General features: G+C 35.9%; 1 protein-coding gene across 2 annotated transcripts in view; it reads left to right on the top strand.

Annotated features, from left to right (window-relative positions):
- The first annotated feature begins 250 nt into the window (after positions 1–250).
- The window catches only part of LOC126835577 (histone acetyltransferase KAT7), a 59,612-nt gene continuing 38,080 nt past the window's right edge, over positions 251–21,782 (top strand). For both annotated transcript variants that reach the window (XR_007685224.1, XM_050568249.1), the window contains exons 1-6: positions 251–418; positions 1,254–2,283; positions 2,346–2,581; positions 2,652–2,921; positions 3,599–3,825; positions 3,994–4,180. Coding sequence is in view for 1 of the 2 variants with exons in the window: in XM_050568249.1 (XP_050424206.1) it covers positions 401–418; positions 1,254–2,283; positions 2,346–2,581; positions 2,652–2,921; positions 3,599–3,825; positions 3,994–4,180 (1,968 nt within the window). In the remaining variant the exon portion in view is untranslated. The remainder of the gene's footprint in view (positions 419–1,253; positions 2,284–2,345; positions 2,582–2,651; positions 2,922–3,598; positions 3,826–3,993; positions 4,181–21,782) is intronic.

Genomic DNA, 21,782 nt, shown 5'->3' with positions numbered 1-21,782 from the left:
GCGTTACAGAAGCTGGGAAAAAATTGAATATTATCCAAATAGATAGATGCCTCTTTCCCGTGTTAATCTATTAAGTACTATATAATGTTCACAAATTTTAGCTAATATTATTATTATCTCTTTGTGGTGTTCAGCGTTCCTCCGGTATAATACAATGTTTCGTTCCGGTCAAAGTGGCTGCACTGTAAACGCGGCAATCTTGTATCGCATCGGTTCCTCGCACCCCGCCCCCAGTCTGTTTACAAACAGATAAGAAACGCTGCTGTAACAAATCGATATAATAACAAAATAACAACAGCTCTAACCGACTTATGGACAATATTTTTGATTTCTCCAACTAGTTTTCTCGTTAATATGTTTTTGTGTTGTTGACTGTTGATCCGAGAACAAAGCCGGCATCATGACAATCAAGAAAAAGGTGAGTGTTTTTTTTTCTTCTTGATATAATATACAAACAACAGACGTCTCGGACTGTTGTCGTACAAACAAATTGTTTGAACTACTTTTGTACTATTTAGTACAATAAATTAGTAGAATTTTCCAATAGACCTGGGATTGAAATCGAGTTATCCGATTTAACAACAACAGTAGTTTTGGCGAAACGTTTTGTTCATTATGTTATTTCTAAACCGTCAACATTGTCCTATTGTAGCTCTGCTGTTCACTTATACATCTACAATATACCTATTAATTTTGTCCTAAACATAACGTCTGCTCTTCATAACTTGCATACATTTACCGATCGTTAACTAATAATTTAAAAAAAAAACTAATAAGTTGGTGTAAACGTTATGTAAACAGTTTACAATGTTTTCTTCAATAACTTACAAATAACACATTTACTGTACTCTTCTTGAATTGTATTAGTCTATTGTTTGTGATTTACAATTAACTAGACATTTGTCAGTTGAAATTGTAAAGAAAAAACAAGTATAGTAAATTAGGAACAAGATGTCTTTCTTTATGCTACAAAAAGCTTTGCTCTGTTGATAACATAATTCTACACTTTCATTATACGGTTTTTTCAAAAATTTATATTTTTTATATGTACTGAGATGTTAAAAAATCAGCACAGCTATTGTTAATAGTTGTGTACAAAATATAATAATAATAATACATACGTATTATTATTATTATATTTTGTTTTACAGTAAATATTGAACATTTGAGGTTATTACTACCTTGTATGGTTTTACTACTAAACCATACAATTATGTATTGTTCAATGTTGTTAATATAAAATCGTATTTTAGGAGATTTGTTCTTCAGCAAATAAGTCTTCGACGCCACCCAAATCGGCGGCGCGTAAAGAATTGGCTTCCAGTACGGATTCTAGTTCCAGCTCAAGCAGTTCAACGTCGTCTTCGTCCGGATCGGATTCGTCGAGTTCGTCGGACACTGAGAATTCGTCTACTACCGAAGACAACTCTACTGAATCGGAGAAACCAAAGAAGTCGCCGAGGAAAAAGGCTTCAACGTCATCAGAACCCAAAGGATCTGAATTAACCAAAAAGCAGTCGTCGCCCGACAAGTCGTCTAAATGTAAATCGAATACAGCGCCAAAACTGACTGCAGCCATTTATACAGACTCCGATACAGATGTCGATTCGAAAACCAAGAGGAAATTTCCTCCGGTCAAGCCCAAGTCAACAGCCACGGCAGCGGCCGTTTCAAAGCCACAAGACAAGAACAAGAAAACGGATGTCAAACGTAGCCAAGGCCCACGTTCTAAGGCTACAGCCGTTTCAGACGGAGTCAAGAAACCGGATACAAAGTCTAAGAGTATATTTAGTCCAGATAAAATTAACAGTAGTGACAGCGATCCTCCCCCACCTAAACTGACTCCAATGAAAAATGTGGCGCAACAAAAGGCGCTAGTGAAACCCAGGCCAAAGGCAATGGCGATGGCAACGTTAAAAAAGAATTCACCTTCACATAAGGGTTCTACCTTGACATCGGCTAGTTCGGAGTCCTCCGATTCGGATTCGTTATCGGACAAAAAGACCAAAAAGATAACACCCGATAAAAAGAAGCCTTTAAATAAACCACAGACAACGCCCAAGGTGACGACGAGCGCTACCGAATCGTCGTCCAGTGGAAAAGTGTCCAGGGGACGTGGTCGCCCCAGGAAGTACCCGTTACTCGAACCCACCAGAAACGGTTCGAGCTCAAAGACGGGCCAAGACAAGAAGCCAGTTTCCACCAGAGGAACTACTAGAGTTAGTCGTTTATTGGCGGCCAGCCATAGAACTACTACGGTTACTGATTCGGATTCCGACACAGGTATAATTACTCGATATATCAACTGTGTATACATTATGTTTACCTTACAATTTGTGTTTTAGGAAGTAAATCGACCAGCACTAGTTGTAAATCGCCAACGAAAAAAGTTCGCGACAAAAATCGAAAGCCGTTGAATTGCAACGATAAAAGGACAAACAGTGGTCTCGTCGAGTTGGAAGAACGGCTGTGCCCGGTGAACGGTTGCGATTCTGTGGGTCATATGAACGGGTTGTACGAACGGCATTTCACCTCCGAGGCTTGTCCAATGTATCATAGATTGACCATGAAACAATGCCAAGTAATTTTTGTTAATTCAGTTTCATTTGTATTGCCCTTGTTAACTAATTGCAATTATAATAAATTCACAGGAAATGTTGACTGAGCATTTGAAAAAAAACGAGGAACGTTCAAAAGCCATTTTGAAACCTAACTCTGCCGAACAAAAGCTTTTCAGAGAAAAGGTAAAAGAAATGAGAGCAGCTGTAGTCGACAGAAAAAACGACACGAGTAGTGACACATCAAATAGTGACCAGTACGCCAGCAAAGAACTGGAACCGGACATCGCAAAGTGCACAAATATACCGTTGTACGATCTCAAATTGTTTCAAGAAGCGCAAACAGTCGCTAGTGAAAAAATAGTTAGTTTAAAATAATTACAGTTTTAAGTATTTGTTAACCATTTACGAAGTTACCATTTCGATTATTTTAACATACAATTTTTACAAAATTATTCATATTTTGAAAATGGTTTCACACTTGTTTTAATTATTTTTAAAATGTCAAGATATTTATTATATGCTTATATTTATCAAAAAATTGAACAGCTTAAAAATGTCATTTATAAAATATTGAACGAAAACATGTTTTAAAATATTAATCATTTTTGGCCTTTGGGATATTATATTAACAACAGTTTTATTCAGCTTAAATGTTTTTATGATTTGTTGTGTACACAATTTTTAGTTCTTTTAACAAAACAAACTAAATTGTACCATATATTTTCAAACATTGAATTTTTTAAAATCTCTAACAGGAACTATTTAAAATTTTGAAAAAATGTTTATGTTAATTACTATAATTTATATAAAATCAATTCTTTATTTTTATTATAAATTTTGGAAACTCAACTATTCTAATTTTTTATAGTTAATTATTTATTTTATTGCAAAAAAGACTGTGCTGTTAAAAACAGTTTTACCAAAGCTGAACATTTCAATATTAAACAAACGATATAAATTAAAATTTCAGTTTTTTACACTTAACTCGATCAATAATATTAGTATTTAATTTCTTTATTGTTTTTGTGTTTTTTTAGGAAGAAGAATTGAAACAGCTACCGAATTTCAAAGGGACTAAATACTTAGAAATGGGAAAATATGAAATGGAAGTCTGGTATCAGAGTCCGTACCCAGAGGAATACACTCAAGTGCCCAAATTGTACTTGTGTGAATTTTGTTTGCATTACATGAAGAGCAAAACCGTGTTGTTTAGACACAAACTGAAATGCGTTTGGAAACATCCGCCTGGCGACGAAGTTTATCGGTAAACATCATAACGTAACACTATGCCATATTATGAATCCCAATGAACAATGTTTGTCGAAAGTTTAATAATATTAAAAAAAAAATATATTATTTGGCAAATAAAAAGTTGATACGTTTTTCTATTGTTTTTGCGTTAACCTAAAATAAATGTGTTTGTTGTTTTTAGCAAAGACCGAATTTCCGTTTGGGAAGTGGACGGAAAGCGATTTAAGATATTCTGCCAAAATTTGTGTTTGCTCGCAAAGTTCTTTTTGGACCATAAGACTCTCTACTACGACGTTGAACCGTTTTTATTTTATATTATGACGACTCAAGACGAAGATGGTTGTCACATTGTCGGTTACTTCAGTAAGGTTAGTGATTTTACCTACTTAAGAACGCTTTGAATTTATTTTTTCTCGGTAATCTTTTTGCGCTTTAATTTATCATACTTACTTGAAAACTTAATATATTTTTTTTTTTTAACAGTAAAAAGTAATCAATTTAGAAACTGATACGGCACTAGTAAATAATTTATGTTGACCCTAAATTTAGTCAGATTAACTTATTTGTTTCTAGCCAAATTTGCTTTCGTAAAAATTTTAAATTTATATATATATATATTATATTTTACTATGTATAATAATCATCTTATAAAATAGAAAATACAATTTACCACAAATGTGTTACCCGTTATGACGATGTAATGAAGAATGGCTAACAAGGATAATTTATTTGTCGTACAATTATTATAATATTACAATTAGAATGATATTCGTATGAACGTACCTAACTATATATTGTTCATATCATTTGGACCAGGATAATGTTATTTACATTTTAAAATTAAATTGGGTTGTAAAAAGGGTGGGGGAGGAATGTTGTAAGATTTAAACAATTATTACAACCACGGTTATCAGTTCTGGTTTCTGGTAAATTCTCAAAACTTTGAGAGTGTTTTTTTTGTTTGGTCTTTATTTATGTGGTTTATTTTTGGGCCAATAGTCAGATATCTTGAATTATTATAATGTTGTGATGGTTTTCGATGTGTTTGTACGTTCAGTGTTTGTTTGAATACCTAAAGGTCGAATCTTAAGTAACGCCTTTAATAATACTCAAGGGGAGAAAAATTGTCCCAGCCAAACCATTCTGTGTTGAGACCTTTCTTTCTTAGCGTCACGGTTTGGCCATTAACCAAAACTAAACGTTACGACAATACCTTAATGCTACCGGTTTTGTTGCCAGCTGAAATGTTTTGATAATATTTTTGTAGTATGAAAAAATAATAACAATGAAATGATGTAGACTGAAGGGGTAAACTCTTTTGTGTGTTGTATACAACTTTTTATCTATTGAGAAAGCAACGTCAGACAAAATTAAAAAAAATTAGAATCCTAAGATCCTTTTCAATCCTAGATTGAAGGAATAATAATAAAATTACATAGATTATTCATGATGATAACAAAAAATTAAGTATTTCCTCCTCGCCAATTGGTTTAGTAAAACTATGGAACCTAACCAATCCTATCCTATCCTATCCTAATCTATCGGTTACAAAAATCTGTTTCAGGTACTCCGTGTCTACCAAGACTGAAGGGATATTTTTTCACTCTATCCCGGATTGGTGTCTGGATCTATTTGTGAAGTATGGATACCTATTTATTGCCATGCGAGTAGACACGACGACGCGTGTCTAACACAATGGAAATATTATAGTTTACAACCCTCATTAAAAAAAAAACATACTTACCCGGTCGTATACCTAACCGAATAAAAAAAAATATGTTTACTTGGCGAATCCGTGGCGGTCGTCACATCCCTCCAAAGTATCTCATGTATTATATAGATGTATAGATATATAGTGCTACTATATACATATAGTACATAAACATGTGAGGAAAAACGCCCGGGGTCGAAGCGTTTTCCGTGGCCCTGTTCAGCCGATACGGTCGCCCCTCGTTCCACTCGACCACCCTCTCTGCCTGTCTGGCCATTATTGTGCACACACACACACTAAACCCGTTGAAAATGTACTTACTTTTTACAAATATATATATATATATATATATATATGTATATATATCAGTGTTATTGTGTATAGGCTGGCTTGGTTGCGACGGCGTCAGTAAAGGGGAGGTTTTGCGTGTCTGCCCGCATCCCTCCGACCGTTGTCGCCACACCCCCTCGGTCGCAACAAGCTCGGTCGAAAAGGGGTTGCCCCAGGTCGTGGAATCGACTCTCCAGTCTGTTGTGCGCCAAAACCCCGCAAAAGCACCCCTCCGACCCCTCTATAGTGCTGTTTCTCCACACTATAGCGGGGCGCCGGTGGCGGTAGTGTGACATAATGTTTTGTTTGTTTTTAGAGGAACACAGCCGATACCTGTAGCCAACGATAATAATTATTTGGTGTGGCTGCTAAGTTATGTATATATTTATAATAGTATTCCACGCCGTCGATAATGACGTATGCCTTGACCAGCGGGTGACCAAGAGGTATTATGTTTCGCCTATATTAGGAATACATCTCAATAGTAGAGGCCTTCCAACTGTTACGTTAGACCTCTGTTGGTCACAGAGGTCTGTGATAGCAATTCACTTTTATATACTTTAATTTTTTGACATTGTATGTCTTTGCTTTGGCACACAACCGGAAAAATCGACAGTTTTTATCATAACGAAAATTTCTGATCACTTTTCTCACTTTTTGTGTTTTTTTAAGTTAAATGATTTTTTTTTTTAGTATTTGAAAAAAATCGTATCCTTATTTGTGATTGAGTTTTAGGATTCTAGTAAAAAAATAACTCACTGTTACCCCTGATAAACAGCTACCCATAATTAACCCTTAAATTTGTTTTAGCAATATTATTTTATCCCCGTTTTTTCTGTCTAAACATCACTTTTTTTGGGGGGAAGATTGGTATAACTATAATAAGTTCTATTATTATTATTTTTTATAACAAAATTTATTAAGTTTTTATTTATATATTTTGTCTTAACAAATAAGTAATTTTTTTATGGCATATGATAATTTTAAATAGGTTACTTTTCACAATCATAAACCATAAAAACGATTCACTATGTCTGATCTAAACACTTCCTACATAAAACAATCGGCCCAGTGTTTAAAAATGTATCGTGAGTCTAAAGAAAAAAATGTTTATAAAACATTACCATTGAATCAACACAGTCCTTAGCTTCACGTCGAAGCTAAAGATCAAGAACTGATCTGCTGCGAATGAACCAAGTTCTGTTTTTAACCCTAAGAAACTGCAATTTTAAATGTTTTTTCTAAAAAAAAAAATACATCTTCTTTTATCCCTGTAATGCTTTTATAAAACAATGTATAAATAAATAATATAACGTTATTTTAAATTATATAATTGTAAAACTATGGTTTAATGAAGCCACTGTATTCAGTCAAATCTTATATGAGTCATACCGTACAATGATGTACATCATTATTTCTTACCACAAAGATGGCAAATATAACAGCTTAACTAGGTTCCCTGACCACATTTCACACTAAAAAAGTTATCAGTTCAGTTCATTATACATATGTATGTCTATATATTATATATATATCCTGTGGGTATTACACTCAACTAATTGACAGTGCTTAATAATAGTGCATGATATCAATGTGTATAGTAACCAGAAATAGAGAACTATTTAACCACGAAAACGCGACTCGCCCTCCTCTTTCTGTTTTCTCCTCCGGACCATTAAATTAATAATTTTAAGAATGTATTATAGTTTATAAAGCTATTTTGCTAAACGAAAAACGTTAACTAATCCTCTACCAGTTGATCGTTTTGTTAATTGTTGTCATTACATTCTCCTTAGTCCTTTGTGAGTCGAGTCCTTCTTAACCTTAAACGGTTAACGCCAAAACATAACTTAGTGTCTAAATTTTCACATATGTTATGGGCCAACTAAATTTTTAGTTAAAGAAACTATACATTTAGTTGGGCCAACTATTTATTTCAGGGTTTCGAAATAACTGTGCACTTTTATTTTGAAAAAGTTCTTATTCTAACTTTTTCTTAGGAATTTTTTTGGTACAGTTCTTGTAAGCACTTTTTTGTTAGACCTTCTCTTATAAAGTTCTTTTGAGAACTTCATCGTAAGAACATTTACAATAAAAGTTCTTCTTAAAACTTTTTGGTCAGCGCTTTTATGTAGAAGTTCTTTATTGTAATAGTTTCCACTTAAATGTATGTATGCATGCGTTTATTCGACCGATTTCCAAAAATTAAGCTTATTTTTTTAAACTCGTCAGTGCAGATGCTGGATTGAAGAAAAGTTTAACGGTTCTTGATATATTTGCAAATGTGAATACCAATTATATAAGAGAACTTTAGTTGTTCTAGCAAGAACATTTATAAACAGAATTTTTAAACGCCCTAATAGTTTTTCTTATTAACTCGCCCTGAAATATTGTATTGTGAAATGATCAAATGTAAGGCGGTCGCAAGACCCTGCTGATAAAATATATTGGGTTTTACGATTAATGACTTTTCTGATAACGTTTTTCCTCGAAATAAAAACAATATATTGTGTCGGCTGTGCTGTGCTATGGTCGGATACGGATACACCAAACTGTGGAACGGTTAATAACGTATAATAAAATAACGGTCCGAATTCGGTGAACAATAAGTGTTACCTGTCTAGTACACAACCATACGTTACCCTTGTCCCTGATGTGGTATCGTTCAATGTGTCTTCCCTCGACACACGAATGACTGCGGCAAAACAAATCGCGTGTAAAACGTTTCCCTCTTATCGGCGGACTCGCTGCTGTTATACACTATGATGGGGTAAATGACGTGTGAAATTTTGTCGTTTTTCATAGCCATTGTAAAGGCGCATGTTATACCATAATTTAAAAAATAAAAATACAATAATAAACACTTTGCAGGGATAGTGTGAATATTTGTTATTGAAACGCAGCGACGATACCAACAACCCTACCGCACGCGCGCTATTCAAGTGTTCAGGTGTTATGTAGGGTTGTTAGGCTACGTTAAAACATTATGCTTTCTTGTTTTTGTTTTATAATCGTTCAGCAACTGCAACATTGTTATTACGAGTCAGACACTGTCAGAGTCTGAGTTTGCACGGTAATTACAAAAAAATTCTGTTATTTATCGATTTCATTAGAGAATTGAATTGTCCGACTATTATCAGACTCTTATTTTTCTTGGGTGTCATAAATATTGGCCGGATATGATATGGGAATCGATTGGAACATTTGTTATTTCACCTTGGAATAATTAAAGTATCGACCATTATTTTTACATTATTGGCAAAAAAGAAATAAAAACATTGCCCTAATAGCGACGATAAAAACAAATTAAAAAGTTAATTTTTCATTACCTACTAGTACATCCTTCTGTGTATTCCTTGTTATTAGTAGACAGTTGGGAACCGCGACTGCATCGCTCCTATTTACCAACAGATAGACCGTACAATAAAATTAGACCTATGTACCTGGGCTAGTCATCTCAGATTAAAGGGTTTCCCATACTAAGCATATAATATTATCCACCCTATTAGTTATCACCGTAAAAAAGTTCTCATGCGTATCTCAAAATTGTTAAAAGAAGTCTTCGAACAACTTTTCTGCCCCATAAATTCGCCACTAATCATATTCCTTAATTATGTGCATTTAATTGCAACGTTTGCTACCACTTCTGTTAGTTGTCTTCTGTACTTGATTAAGTTATTGTTTTCAAAACGAGTTAACATCTCTTTTCCCTTCAATAGCTCTATTAGTTCCACGAAACGCAGCATATTTTATCCTTCCACTTGGAAAGTACAAAAAACAAGGGGTGTGTGTAAATAATTTTGTTACACTACGAGTAAAATTATTTAAACTGGATCAATGTTTAGCGTAGCATATGCAACGAAAATAACATAATTATTTTGTAATCTATAAACTATGGTACAGTTGCTGTAGCCAGTGAGGCAAGCCAATTTTTTATTAGGTTGTCCTAGGTCGTATAAATCAGCAAACGTTTTTTTGGATAAGGTATCGTTGGAAGCCGGCCAACCGCCTCGGTCTGCTTTATTTCTATTGGATAACAAAAATTAGTTCATGTGAACTATAAAAGTGTGAACGTTTACAATCCGATCCGTTGGATAAAACATGCCAAAACACAACAGTTAATGCGCTTCATGCGTTCGTATGTAGCAAATTTAAATTTATAATATCGAGAAATTTAGTCCACTGGCTGTTATTTTTAACTTCCAACACGCTAAAATAAAGCGACCACCGTCGTTCCAAGTAGTCGACAAAAACAGAGACAATTTAAATTGCTTGAGATTATTCCAAAGTTAGCTCGCAAAGACTTCCAGAAACATTTAAGGATTCTTATACCTCGACAGACGAAACGTCTCTGTGCTACGCGCATTATTACTACTTGAACTTTGACAATAATTGCATTTATCATCATGGCTCAGACATAAAGAGTTCCGGCAAAGGTTTTTCCGCTGCAACTACTGTGTGCAGGCTCGACGTGCAATAATCATTGCTTTCCCAGTGTCTTTTATATATTTGTACAGATGAAAGCAGCACCAGGCTGTGTTGTGCTATGTATGTGTGTCTGGTAGCGGAAAGTCTCCAGAAGTTATTACCCGGTCGATACGACCGTCGAGACGTCTGCGTTCTCCCTATTGTCAGGCGGTGTAGTCGTCACCCTTTTAGTCCCCTTCTCCCGTCTGTAATAATAATATTGTTGTATACCTGAGACTGCGACCGACCGACAAGCAGAGTCTCCCTACATGAAAAACACCAGCCACTCTTTCCGTAGTGGGTTAAAACTTTCAAGACTTATTTCGCATCCGGCTTTCCCTATTGTCTTCGAACAGATTTTCCATTCTTTTATTTTGCCGCAGATTAAAACATCAATGGTTTCAGAGTTAAAAAAGAATATATTCTCTCGGGTGGGCATGGTATTAAAAAAAAAAAAAGGTTAGCGCCGTAAAAATCTGCACAGAAATAACCAGCATGTCAAAAGAGGTAATTGGCATATTATCTATAGGTCAAGATAGATTTTTTTTTTATGAACAACTAAATAATACAAAACTTATTGTTTACAAATATTTACCCTCCCTTTATAATACAGTGTACGTACACATATTTTTTCCAGTAAAATGAATTAACGATTAATGATTGTGTGCGAGTAGAGTTGGTACTAGGGGTGTAATTATGATTATAGTGGAACACACAAGGTTTAATGATGGTTTTCCGTGCGTAAAAGCCACCACCGGTAGGTCAGACAGGAAACGACAATATTATACAGTCCGTTTGAAGGTAAAAAAATAAAGTAAAGAGTAAAATTGTCCGCTAGTTAATTGGCCATCGCCGCCTTCTGTACGACGATTGTCAGATAATGTGGGATAGTTGTATGATTTTTGGTTGTTTCTTGGGGTAGCCACGGCTGACCGGATAACATCTTGTACAGTCGGTGCTTATTGTATGATTTATACTTGCCAAGATTCCGTGGCCGTCTTTGTTAAAACAAAAGCTAGTGGTTTTGTGCTCGATTTGGTTTCTGTCTTTTCATAGTCCCTTGACGAGTATTCAGAAGTTATCAGTATAGATTGTCATGGGAGCGCTTTCTTAAATAGGTTATTCGAGATTTGTATAGAAGATTCGGTGTTGTTTCAGTTTTCAAATCCAAAAACCAAAAATCTCCCTCCACCCCCTCCCCATACCCCTTGTAGACTCTTTCGACATTTAACCCACCAAAGTACCGTTTGCATACAATTTCCAAACGACCTTTGTTACTCGAGAAAATCGGTCCACCGGAAAAAAATGTTTAGTATTCAAATACACACACCAAAAAAAAAACACAAATTGTAAAATCAATACTTTTTTAGCTTCGCATGGAAAATAAAAAGCAATTTTTAAACAACTATATAGGCTTAAAATGTATTGTATTATACAGTTGAAAAAGTCTCTTCGAGAGATTAAGTTCTTTTCTTTCTTATACAAATATATCTAAATAAATGTAATTAAATAATATTTTTTAGATGTACCTAGAAGGCCATATAGGCTGGTTTTATTTATTAGCTTATGAGTTTTCTAAATCACAGCTTGTTTGGGCTGATAACAAAAAATAATTCTCAAAAGTTTGGTAACTACAATTTTTGCTTTAAAATAACTTTTTGTTTAAAAATCTAAGATTGAACAACCGTATTCCACATTCGAAACTAAGAATGTTGGCTATTTGCATTTTTAGTATCCATCTAGTTATATTATATAAGTCATATACTCTTTGAGAAGGTACCATATCACGTTTTATTTGAGTGTATAGGGACATGCACTTTCCTGAAGAACAGAGCATAACTTGGCACTATTTTTTGAAGAAGCATACATTTTACATGACTAACCTAAAAAGTACTACTTTTTTGATTATTTTTGTCGGTCGAAAATATATATTATTTTAATCTTTGAAGGAAGCGATTAACAACTAAGAAGCTAGTTGTTTTATAAGACAAGGTCTATAGAAGTGTTCTGGCAAATAAACACTTGTCTGCTGTATGATATAACCATTATGTCAGAAAAGCCTTTTATTATACGCATATAATATACTCAGATTTGTATTATTATTAATATAATGTGTAAATTTAGTGTTATCACCAGACAACATCAGTACAAACTTCTTCTTTGTCTTGCTCGAAATGGCTAACATTTACACTATAGTGTTATATGTAGACGAATCGACAGGTTAATTGGTAACACTTTTTCTGTACTTCGTACATTTATTTTTTATTGGGGTTTTGTAATAAATATTTTTTAAATTTCACGTGTTAGCCTAAAGTTTAATTGAAAATTATACTATTGTAAATAATAAATATCCCAGTTTTTAAAAATCGCGTTTCAACGACTCACAATCTTTTTTTTTTTTTTTTTCATAAAAGTCTGGTTCAAATGTTATGCTAGATAAAGAAATCTTACCCCTACTAGATTAAAATCTACCTAAAATAGTATGATCGTTTTGAATACTTTCTAATGTTTTTTTTTCATAAAATCCTGAACAGTGTACATATTCTGTTACAATTATATCTTTACTTTGTCTGCACCTGTATTAGACATTTTGTTATGCCAAAAAATATTAAACCACTCCTAATGAACAACGCCTGATTGATTAAATATAGATCCGTTTCACGAACTTTTCTAGACCAAATTTACATGCAAAAACTTTAATTAGGTACTCTGTCTTTGGTTTTTTAATGTAAAGACAATAGCAACCGGTTTTACTTGGCGGAGCACCTCGTCATAGTATGCGTCATAGTGCTAGTGCAGGTGATATTATTCGCCCATCTTAACTATGTCGAGGTACTCCATTGTTGAAATCGGTCGTCGCTTGTAGTTAAAATCCAATGGCAAAATCAGTGCACATTTTACCAAACAAGAAACAACTCGTATTAACTTTAAAGCCGGTGCACTTAAACATGATTATTTATCTAATCCAGTCAACGATGGCGGATGTTTGATAAATTTAAATAGGGTTTTTAGATATTCCATGAACATACATCCTTCGGGCACGAAGATTGTTAGGTTTATTTTTACTACTCAATCTCGAGATTGGAATATTCTGCTGGCGATTGACCGTTATAAGATCTCGTCCTGTCTCCGTTTAGCAAAGGTCTCTTGGGGTGTGACCGGTGTCTTGGGGTATTATCGGACGGTCGTCACGGTTTTTGCGAGCTCTTTGTTTCTACACGCAGTTGTAGATTGCAGTTGTTATTATTATGTCGAGATCCCATGCAATATTGATACTCTGTACAATATGCTAGTGTTGACGTAATGTAAACCTACCTACCTACCTACAACCACATGTTTTTGCTGCCAAAGCGGCGATCACGGTGTATTGCGAATAAACCGGCTGCGGGTGCAATAGAGAGATGGAAGAAAAAAATCATTTTCGCGACCGTGCAAGTACACGGTATACACACAGACGACCTGTACCGGTGTTGTGTCTAAAAAGGCGGAGGGACTGCGTGGCCGACGAGGGGGATGTGAGGGGTCGGAATGCCGCCGAGAGAGTGAGAGAGAGAGAGAGAGAGAGATAGCAACGTCGAGACCAGACCGGTAATTCCTACTCTATATTTTTCCATTCCCCTTCGTCTTCCGAGGTCTGCCTGCCTGCCTGCCTGCCTGCCGTCGTCTCCGTGTTTCTGATTACAACAGACGTCTAGACTTCAGATTACATGCGCGCGTGCGTGCGAGCGGCCCGAGTTGTGGTCCTAAGACTTTTTACATATTTTTTACAATAAACCGTTACCGCCTCCGATATTGTTCTATCGACCCCCCCCCCCTCCGCCCGCAGACGTATGACTCGAACTCCTCGAAACCTTTGTGGTTAATCATAAACATACAAAAAAAACATTATTTTAAATAATGAACGCTTTCGCCCCCCCCCCCTCTTTCCATATAGCTGTCGGCCCCTTAGCTTAGAAAAAAAAGGTCTTTGTGGTGCCTTTTTTTGGTCGAGCGGTTTTTTCGGGAAGCAATTTGAATTCATTGTCGAGGGCGCCAACGACCCTGGCTGTAAACGGCTAGACTACTTATGCACTCCCAGGGTTTATATTGCTGCGCCCGAGGTTGTGTGTTTCCACATACACAACGCTGCCTGTATAGGCGCACGTACATTCGAAAAGAGCGAAGAGACGGGTAGAGTTAAGTTGGGTTTTATTTATCAAGTTGAAATTGAGAGTAGTCAATTCGGTCGAGAGAACACCGGCTGAACGGTCCAGGAACGATACATTATTCAGCAACGCCGAAGAAATGTCCTCCTTTAAATTTTAACTACTTTTATTATTATTAGTCCTACGAGAATAAACGAACCGAACTCCTAATTTTAAGCTATCCCGTTTTATTGTAGGTCAGATGTTGTTAAATTATAATTTAACCGTTGGACGCGAAAGGCGAACACAAGTCGACGGATAAAACTAAATTGATTACGTTTCCCGGGAGACACTCCTTAAATCCCCATTAGCGAAATCTCCAGGTATAATTTCACTTGTAAAGTCTGACTTGTGTCGTAGTAAGGACACGAGGGAAGTTAGTTCTGTTGTATTGTGCGAGGTCGTTGAACGCTTTTTCGTTGTAAATTATGAATGTTTAAAAAAATCATTATTGTCGGAAACGAGCGATGTGATAAATAATTCTCCACCGTGTTTCTTGTTATTGTTGAATTATTTAACCGTTTTCCCGGACTTTGTATAAAGGAAGAACTTCACAAGACGCCAACGTCAACAAACTCCGGCGACGGCGTTCGTTTTGGAATTAAATTGAAATTACTCTTTTGTCGAACGGTTGTGTATTCCCGCTAAGGACTATTTATACCACCGCGTGACCCATCGCATTTTACCCGCATCCTTATAAAGCGAAATTTCTCCTCGGCCCAGCCCCCTACACCTCAGGTCCGCAGTCTGGCAAAATATCTGATCTCGGTGTATGTTTTAAAATACAAAACGAGTTCCATTTTTTCAAACATTTTATTATTCCTCTCCCCTCCCACGCTACATACAGTCTTCTCGCTTTAAATGGTTAAGTACACGAGTACCACCACTGTGCCGGACATTACAGCGTGTACAACACAGAAACATAACGAACAAATACATTATAACCTGAACCTGAATATTGGTGTACACATTTTTCGAATAAAATTAAATAAACTTTATTTTCTTTCAAATTGTGTCATCAAAATTAGTCGGAATCGATATGGTGCGACACGTGGATAACTATATATATATAAGTACAACTTGGACTCAAACTTAAGTCGAAAAAATACATCAATATTAACTATAGACAAATGAAACAATATTGAGTAATGGGATAAAGTATGTAATGGGATAGGACTTTCAAAGTCCAGATTATCAAATAAAAAAACGAAAAATTCGGATTTTGTTTAAGTCTTGAAATGTTGAGTGGGATTATTAGAGACAAAAATGACATAAGACTTAGTATAAGATGTTGACAATCCTTAACTATTCGAAAAAAGATGAAGAACTGTGTTTTGCTTAAATCTAATCCATGTAATATTATCTAAATTGTTCAACGATAAAAGTTCACAAGTTTTTATTGATTGTTTAAACAGTTTTGCCAACCGATTGCAAATGATTCTAACATGGGCTCTTACATGGAAAATAAAAATCTTTATTGCTTATTTGCTTACAGTTGGTAAGTGTGAAAACGGCTTTTTTTCTCTCGAAATATGTGTCTATATTTCTCTTTTGTTTGGCAAAACCGTCCGTTTAAAGATAAAAACGTTATAAAACCACTTTGAGTTTTTTATCATATTTTTTTCCACCGAACGTTATAGATATTAATAAAAACCAATAACGATTACGGTCTAGAAAGTTTCCGCATCATGAAATTAATTATTATTTATTACATTCTTAGTAAATTCACTATTGCTTGTACCACAGTAACTGGGACTGAGTGATCTTCTTTTCTCGTTATATAATATTATTATTACACAAATCATAAAGAAACCCTACTTAAAACCATAAACCGAGAGCCGCAAGTATTTATCCTTGAAATAAATACATTTTAGGAGCATTTTCAGTCAATTCTACTATGCAAGTAGGAACCAATTTGTTTTTGGTTGTTCCTATCAAGTTGATTTGACGAATCAAACTAAGCCATTCATTGCGCTGCAAAACAGTAGTTATTAAACCACACAACATCACAACATATTGGTTTGTTATTTGTTCACAAACTGACTTTGATATTATTAGACATCATTCTATAGCAGTTTATAGTCTTTTTCTTTGTTTGTGTGAAAATTAGAAATCGGATTTCGAGTGCGAAAAAATGACCAAGTAAGGTTGTAACAAAAGTGGAGCTATGCGATGTTAGGTTTGATGTACAACATGACTGATACCTACCTAATGTGTTGGTCAATAAATAAAAACCAAAATATAATATTCTTGTAACTGTTCAGCTAGCATTTATCAAAATTAAATACTAAATACTTCAGTGGAAATTAAAAATGTATAGGTTTGAAACACAAATATCGTCAAAAATAAAATGTAAAGGCAAACTGATATACTATTTGAGTTTTTAGTAAATATAAATTACTATAAATAGTAATTCATTTAAAATTGCCACCATTTTTTTTAACTTTTCGTCATATCATATTATGCTTTTTACGCATACAACAGATTTACTTTCAATCTAATTTCCAGAACTTTAAGAACCATCTCCGAACCGTGCAGAAATTTCCGTCCGTTATCTAGGAGAAAATATGGATTTTAAATTTTTATTTGATAAAGTTTTATCTGAAACTACTTTTAGAGCTAGATTCGTTACAGTAATCATAATTTATGTGGTAGTGGTTATAAAAAAGCTACATTTTTTTTAAAATTTGATCTAATTTCTCAAAATTTCCGAATTAACTGTATGCACAAAAATTTGATCCATTTGAACAACATATAACAAAAGACGTACATAAATTTTGGTCGAAGTCAAATTTTAAGAGCGTCGGCCAGTCCGAGACAGTGTATGCCCAACGAGATGGTTACTCGAAATTACAACCGATTTAAGTGCGTTTTTTTTTTCTCACACAAAATGCGTTGTTCGAAAAGCGACACGCGCACACAATATTATGGTGCATATGCCACAATGAAGAAACGTCGAGACCCCGTAATGGTTTTTAACACGAATAGTGCTTTGCAACTACGGCCGATCCACGCGTTCTGGTACACACTGTACATTATAGCGTGTGTTCGAATATGTGAGGTTTTTTTTTTTACACAGTGAGCCGAGTTGTTCGCAGACACTGGTGGTGCAGACGGATTGGCGGGTACGATCATATTGTTTGGTCGGTCGTTGACACTGTCGGCCGGCCGTGGCGGCGGCGGCGGGCACCGTCGGGGTCGGCCTCCAGCCGCAAAATTGCCAAGGGAACGGCTGCCGCGCTGTGTGGTTATGCGAGACGACCTGGCCGGAGCCCAGACGCAAGGCCACGCCGTGCCTCCGCCGTCGCCGTCGTCCTTCCACGCGGTCGCATTGTTAGCGCACACAGACGGCAGTGGTAGTTCCGAGTAGGTGGTACTTTCGGTTTCAGGACCGTACCTCGTCTGGGCGGCTGGTATAACGGCAAACCGGCCGTCGAATGTGATGTGAAGAACAAAAACCAGACGATACCATCATCTGGCCCGGAGAAATAGTATTACAATATACCCGATTTGACGTGAGTTTTTTTTTGGGGGGGGGGGAGAGGGACTCCAACGGGTAAACAGGTGAACGAAAACCGCCAAACGCCATTGTGATTGGCACCGGGATTTCCCGCAGTCGGAAAAACGATCGGAACGTATTTAGTAGCGAAGCAGACAAACTCGCGGCAATGCAAGTTACACGACACAGGCAAAATGGACTATTTGGCATGGAAATGGTCCATTGACCGCGGTACCATTGTAGCTTTGAAAACAAGGAATAGGTTCTTGAAGGAATACGCGTGCCTTTATACTCTGGCGACAATGAGAAAGCGTGAAAATCAGAAGGGATAATAAGATGATAGAAGGCCATGATAAATGAGGTAGGCCAAGGATGGAGTAAATGAAACAAAACAAGTTATCAAAAACAACCCCTAAAGCAGTTGTCTCCCGAGAGAAATCCAGAGCATAAGCTGGGAAACAAATGACTCCCAAGGTGTTCACTGTTCATATTTCACTCCTAATTGTCTACAAATAATGTTCTCTTATCGCGTAGTCCAGATAATTAAAACCAGAACACTATTTGGAACTTTCGGGGATTACTTAAAAGAGAATTATTATAATTGAAATTGTGTGTTTAAACTTGATATACGTTATTTCTCATATCGAGATTAAAATAAACAAGTTTCCTTTAGACTTCTGGAAAGCACGGTGATGTGAGGATAACGTAGGTAGTGTACAGCTTATTAAAGTTGTGTGCAAAATAATTAAATTAGTACTTGCCTCAATTTTTCCACCACAATAATTTATGTTTTATGTGATTTTTACAGATTTATTCAAAGCTTTTCTTTTATTTCGCTAATCTTGCATAATCGTTTTTATTTTAATGCGACAAAAATGAGTCTGGTAACGTTTTTGGAATTTAGTTCAAACTTTTTTCAGGTATTGTTTCCCCTTTTCTACTACTTCATCAAAACTGTCATCGGTAAAATCACTGACTATCTTAATTTGTTATTTCCCACTAATAATTGTAATTTTTGTTCAAAAAAATATTTGAAACTTATTTTGTGAACGTATCAAAGCAGTCGACGAATTCAAAATGCGGTGTAATGATTTACTGTTGATGGCAATTCCAAAACCTCTCATCAAGTACTGCAAGTAGTATTATAGCGTGGTGTACTCGGTTTTTTACTAAATCGTTCGACCGTTCTCACAACAATCCCTGTTTATATTCAAACGTAAACTGGTCGGTAGCCTTATTTTTCCTGCCATAAGACAAATAATATAAAATAACACAAAGGCATTGTTTTTAATAATAGGGTTTTGCTAGCATCGCTCTTCAGTCAAACTCGCGATTATGATCCTGACACGCATTTCGTATGTCAACCTCTAAAAACCTTTCAGCATAAATTTCGACTCGCGTCGATCATGTCGATAAAAAACTTTTATAAAAAAAAAAAATCATAACGTTCGACCGACTGGAATTTTCAGCCTATGCTCTGTTCACTTTTTGGAGACATATTATGTAGGTAGAAAACGACGAAAATTCCTCCTAGGAACTTATACTCTCAGTTGTTCTCGAGTCCAGTTGTGGGCCCAGACATTGAAATTTAAATACATAGATCAACGACTGGACCATACCTTACAAATTGTGGTCTCTTGCGGTTTAGTTTGGACTGTACTGAATTCTTACATATTATATTGTTATTATTATCATCAGACGTCGTACGTTATACCTATTAAAACGATGTAGGATATTATGTATTTATAATTTATTACATCATTTCGTTTTGGAAACGGAGGGCGTGGCCCCGATCCCCCCCGTCGGGGCCACCTACCCCCCCCCCCACCCGTTAAGCGCGTGACGCGTTGTTATAATCGATCCAGTTGTGTTTGGGGATCGCGAACAAATAGCTGTTAAACACTCGGACTATAATGTCTTATGTGTAATATGGTTACCCTCGGAGCACAACGAGTACCTCTCTACGTTTGATCATTAAGAAGACGTTAATTTTTTAATGAACGTTCTCACGAGACGGATCGGTTGGAAAAATGATTTTTCTCGGTATTCCGTTAAAAATCCTTGGATTCTCCTGACTACTTCTTACTTCTGCTCGCCCGCCACACAGACGCCTGTAGAATATTAAACGCGGTCGTTACACGAGCGGTTCTTTTCGCTTAACCAACAAATACGAATGGGGCCCCGTGTAATTATTTATATTTGAACCGGAGACGCCTGTGGTTAGTGTATATATGTAGCTCTTACATACACACACACACACATATCTTTTTTACAGCCCGGATAAAGTAAAAATGTAATAATAATATTTGCATTCGATAATGTTCAAATAAAATAATATTATTCGAATAATGGTGGCCGAATCTACTCGGGGTATGACGCATTTTGTTTGTCAAGTTTTTCAAAAGCCGGTGAAGGAGGGGGGGAGGAGAGAAAATGACAAAACTTTGTAATGTACTTTGGTAAATCCTTTCGGGTCGTTATCACTCTCCCAATGTCATCTCGCTCGGTAATCGCTTGCCATAATCGAATGACTTCCCCGTTGGAAGTTTGTACATACACGTGACGATTGTCTGTAACTAGGTTGTATTATCTCGTCAAGGGGAAGTTGTGTAAACAATAGCCCCCTTGGTTGGTTTATAAAACAAAAATATTATGTTTTTTTCCCTATCGTTTTAGTAAAGTAAGTCAGCAAATCTACAGCTCCCATTTGTCATAGGCCGCTTCTAGGGTTAGAGTTATTTATTTATTCGTATGGTTTGTCGTTACATGCATATATACTACCATATACTATATAGTTATGATAATTAGATAACATAAAATAAAAGGTATAGTAGATATGAGTTACAGTAGTTAATTATTATTAAGATATTAGGTATTAACGTTGGAGCTTTTTTGTCTAGTGGCCCCGGAAGGAGGAGGTACCGTTTTAAGATTAGATTGAGTTGCATGTAACCAGACCAGGAGATCGTTAGAAACGATAGTTTGGCCGCCAAATTTTGTCAGGAAACCTAACCAGTTGGTTTAGAGTGTCCTTCTCGAGGTTGGGTTTTTAAGGAGTCTTCTTTTCCTGGTCCGTTGACTAAGTGCTAGCAAGTAAACCAAACCTGCGACACCGACTAATTAAAGTAAGGATCAGCTCTAGTACCTGGGACCGCTAAGCACGGACTCAATTAAGCCCCCGCCACCACGACAAGATAGGTCTTACGGGGGAGGTAGGTTAGAGTAGTTCTTGTAGACATATTTTTAATATAGTTAAGCACTCTATTATTATTTACTATTTTTACAGAGTAAAAATGCAAACAAAATATGTGTTTGTGACCATTGAACTTACCATACACAACGGTGGTCAGTATTTATCATATTTTATTAGGGCGCAATTAAAGGCAATTTTTGTCAATATCTCACTAAAACAAGTGTAATTTTATTCGTACAGTATCAAGGAGCTTTTTAATGGGTAATTAATATTATGTACCAGTCAGTTTCAAACGCAAAAACCCTCTTTGCCGTACTGATAAATACGCCCCCCCCCCCGCCACTCTCAACGTCTAGACCAAGATTCGAGACGTTCACCAATGATTTTGTTTTTATAAAGATATACTAGTTGTAAATCGAAGAACTTAATGCGTTCCATCCTTCCGACCGGATGAATATTCGGCAGATGTGATGTAGTTTTAGTGTTAAATGCGATTATACTTAAATTTAACGGTCGAACGAACGCCTTTTTTGGGATCGGTCGTACAACAAGTCGTGCAAACATATATTAAAATATAAATCAATCG

Source organism: Adelges cooleyi, unplaced genomic scaffold (assembly GCF_023614345.1).
Source record: "Adelges cooleyi isolate 19-005CV unplaced genomic scaffold, UGA_ACOO_1.1 ACOO_flye_CR_arks_rails_tigmint_CR_PRNA_23, whole genome shotgun sequence".
NCBI lineage: Eukaryota > Metazoa > Arthropoda > Insecta > Hemiptera > Adelgidae > Adelges > Adelges cooleyi.
Note: the sequence above shows the minus strand (reverse complement) of the source record. Positions and strands in the feature narration are given on the sequence as shown.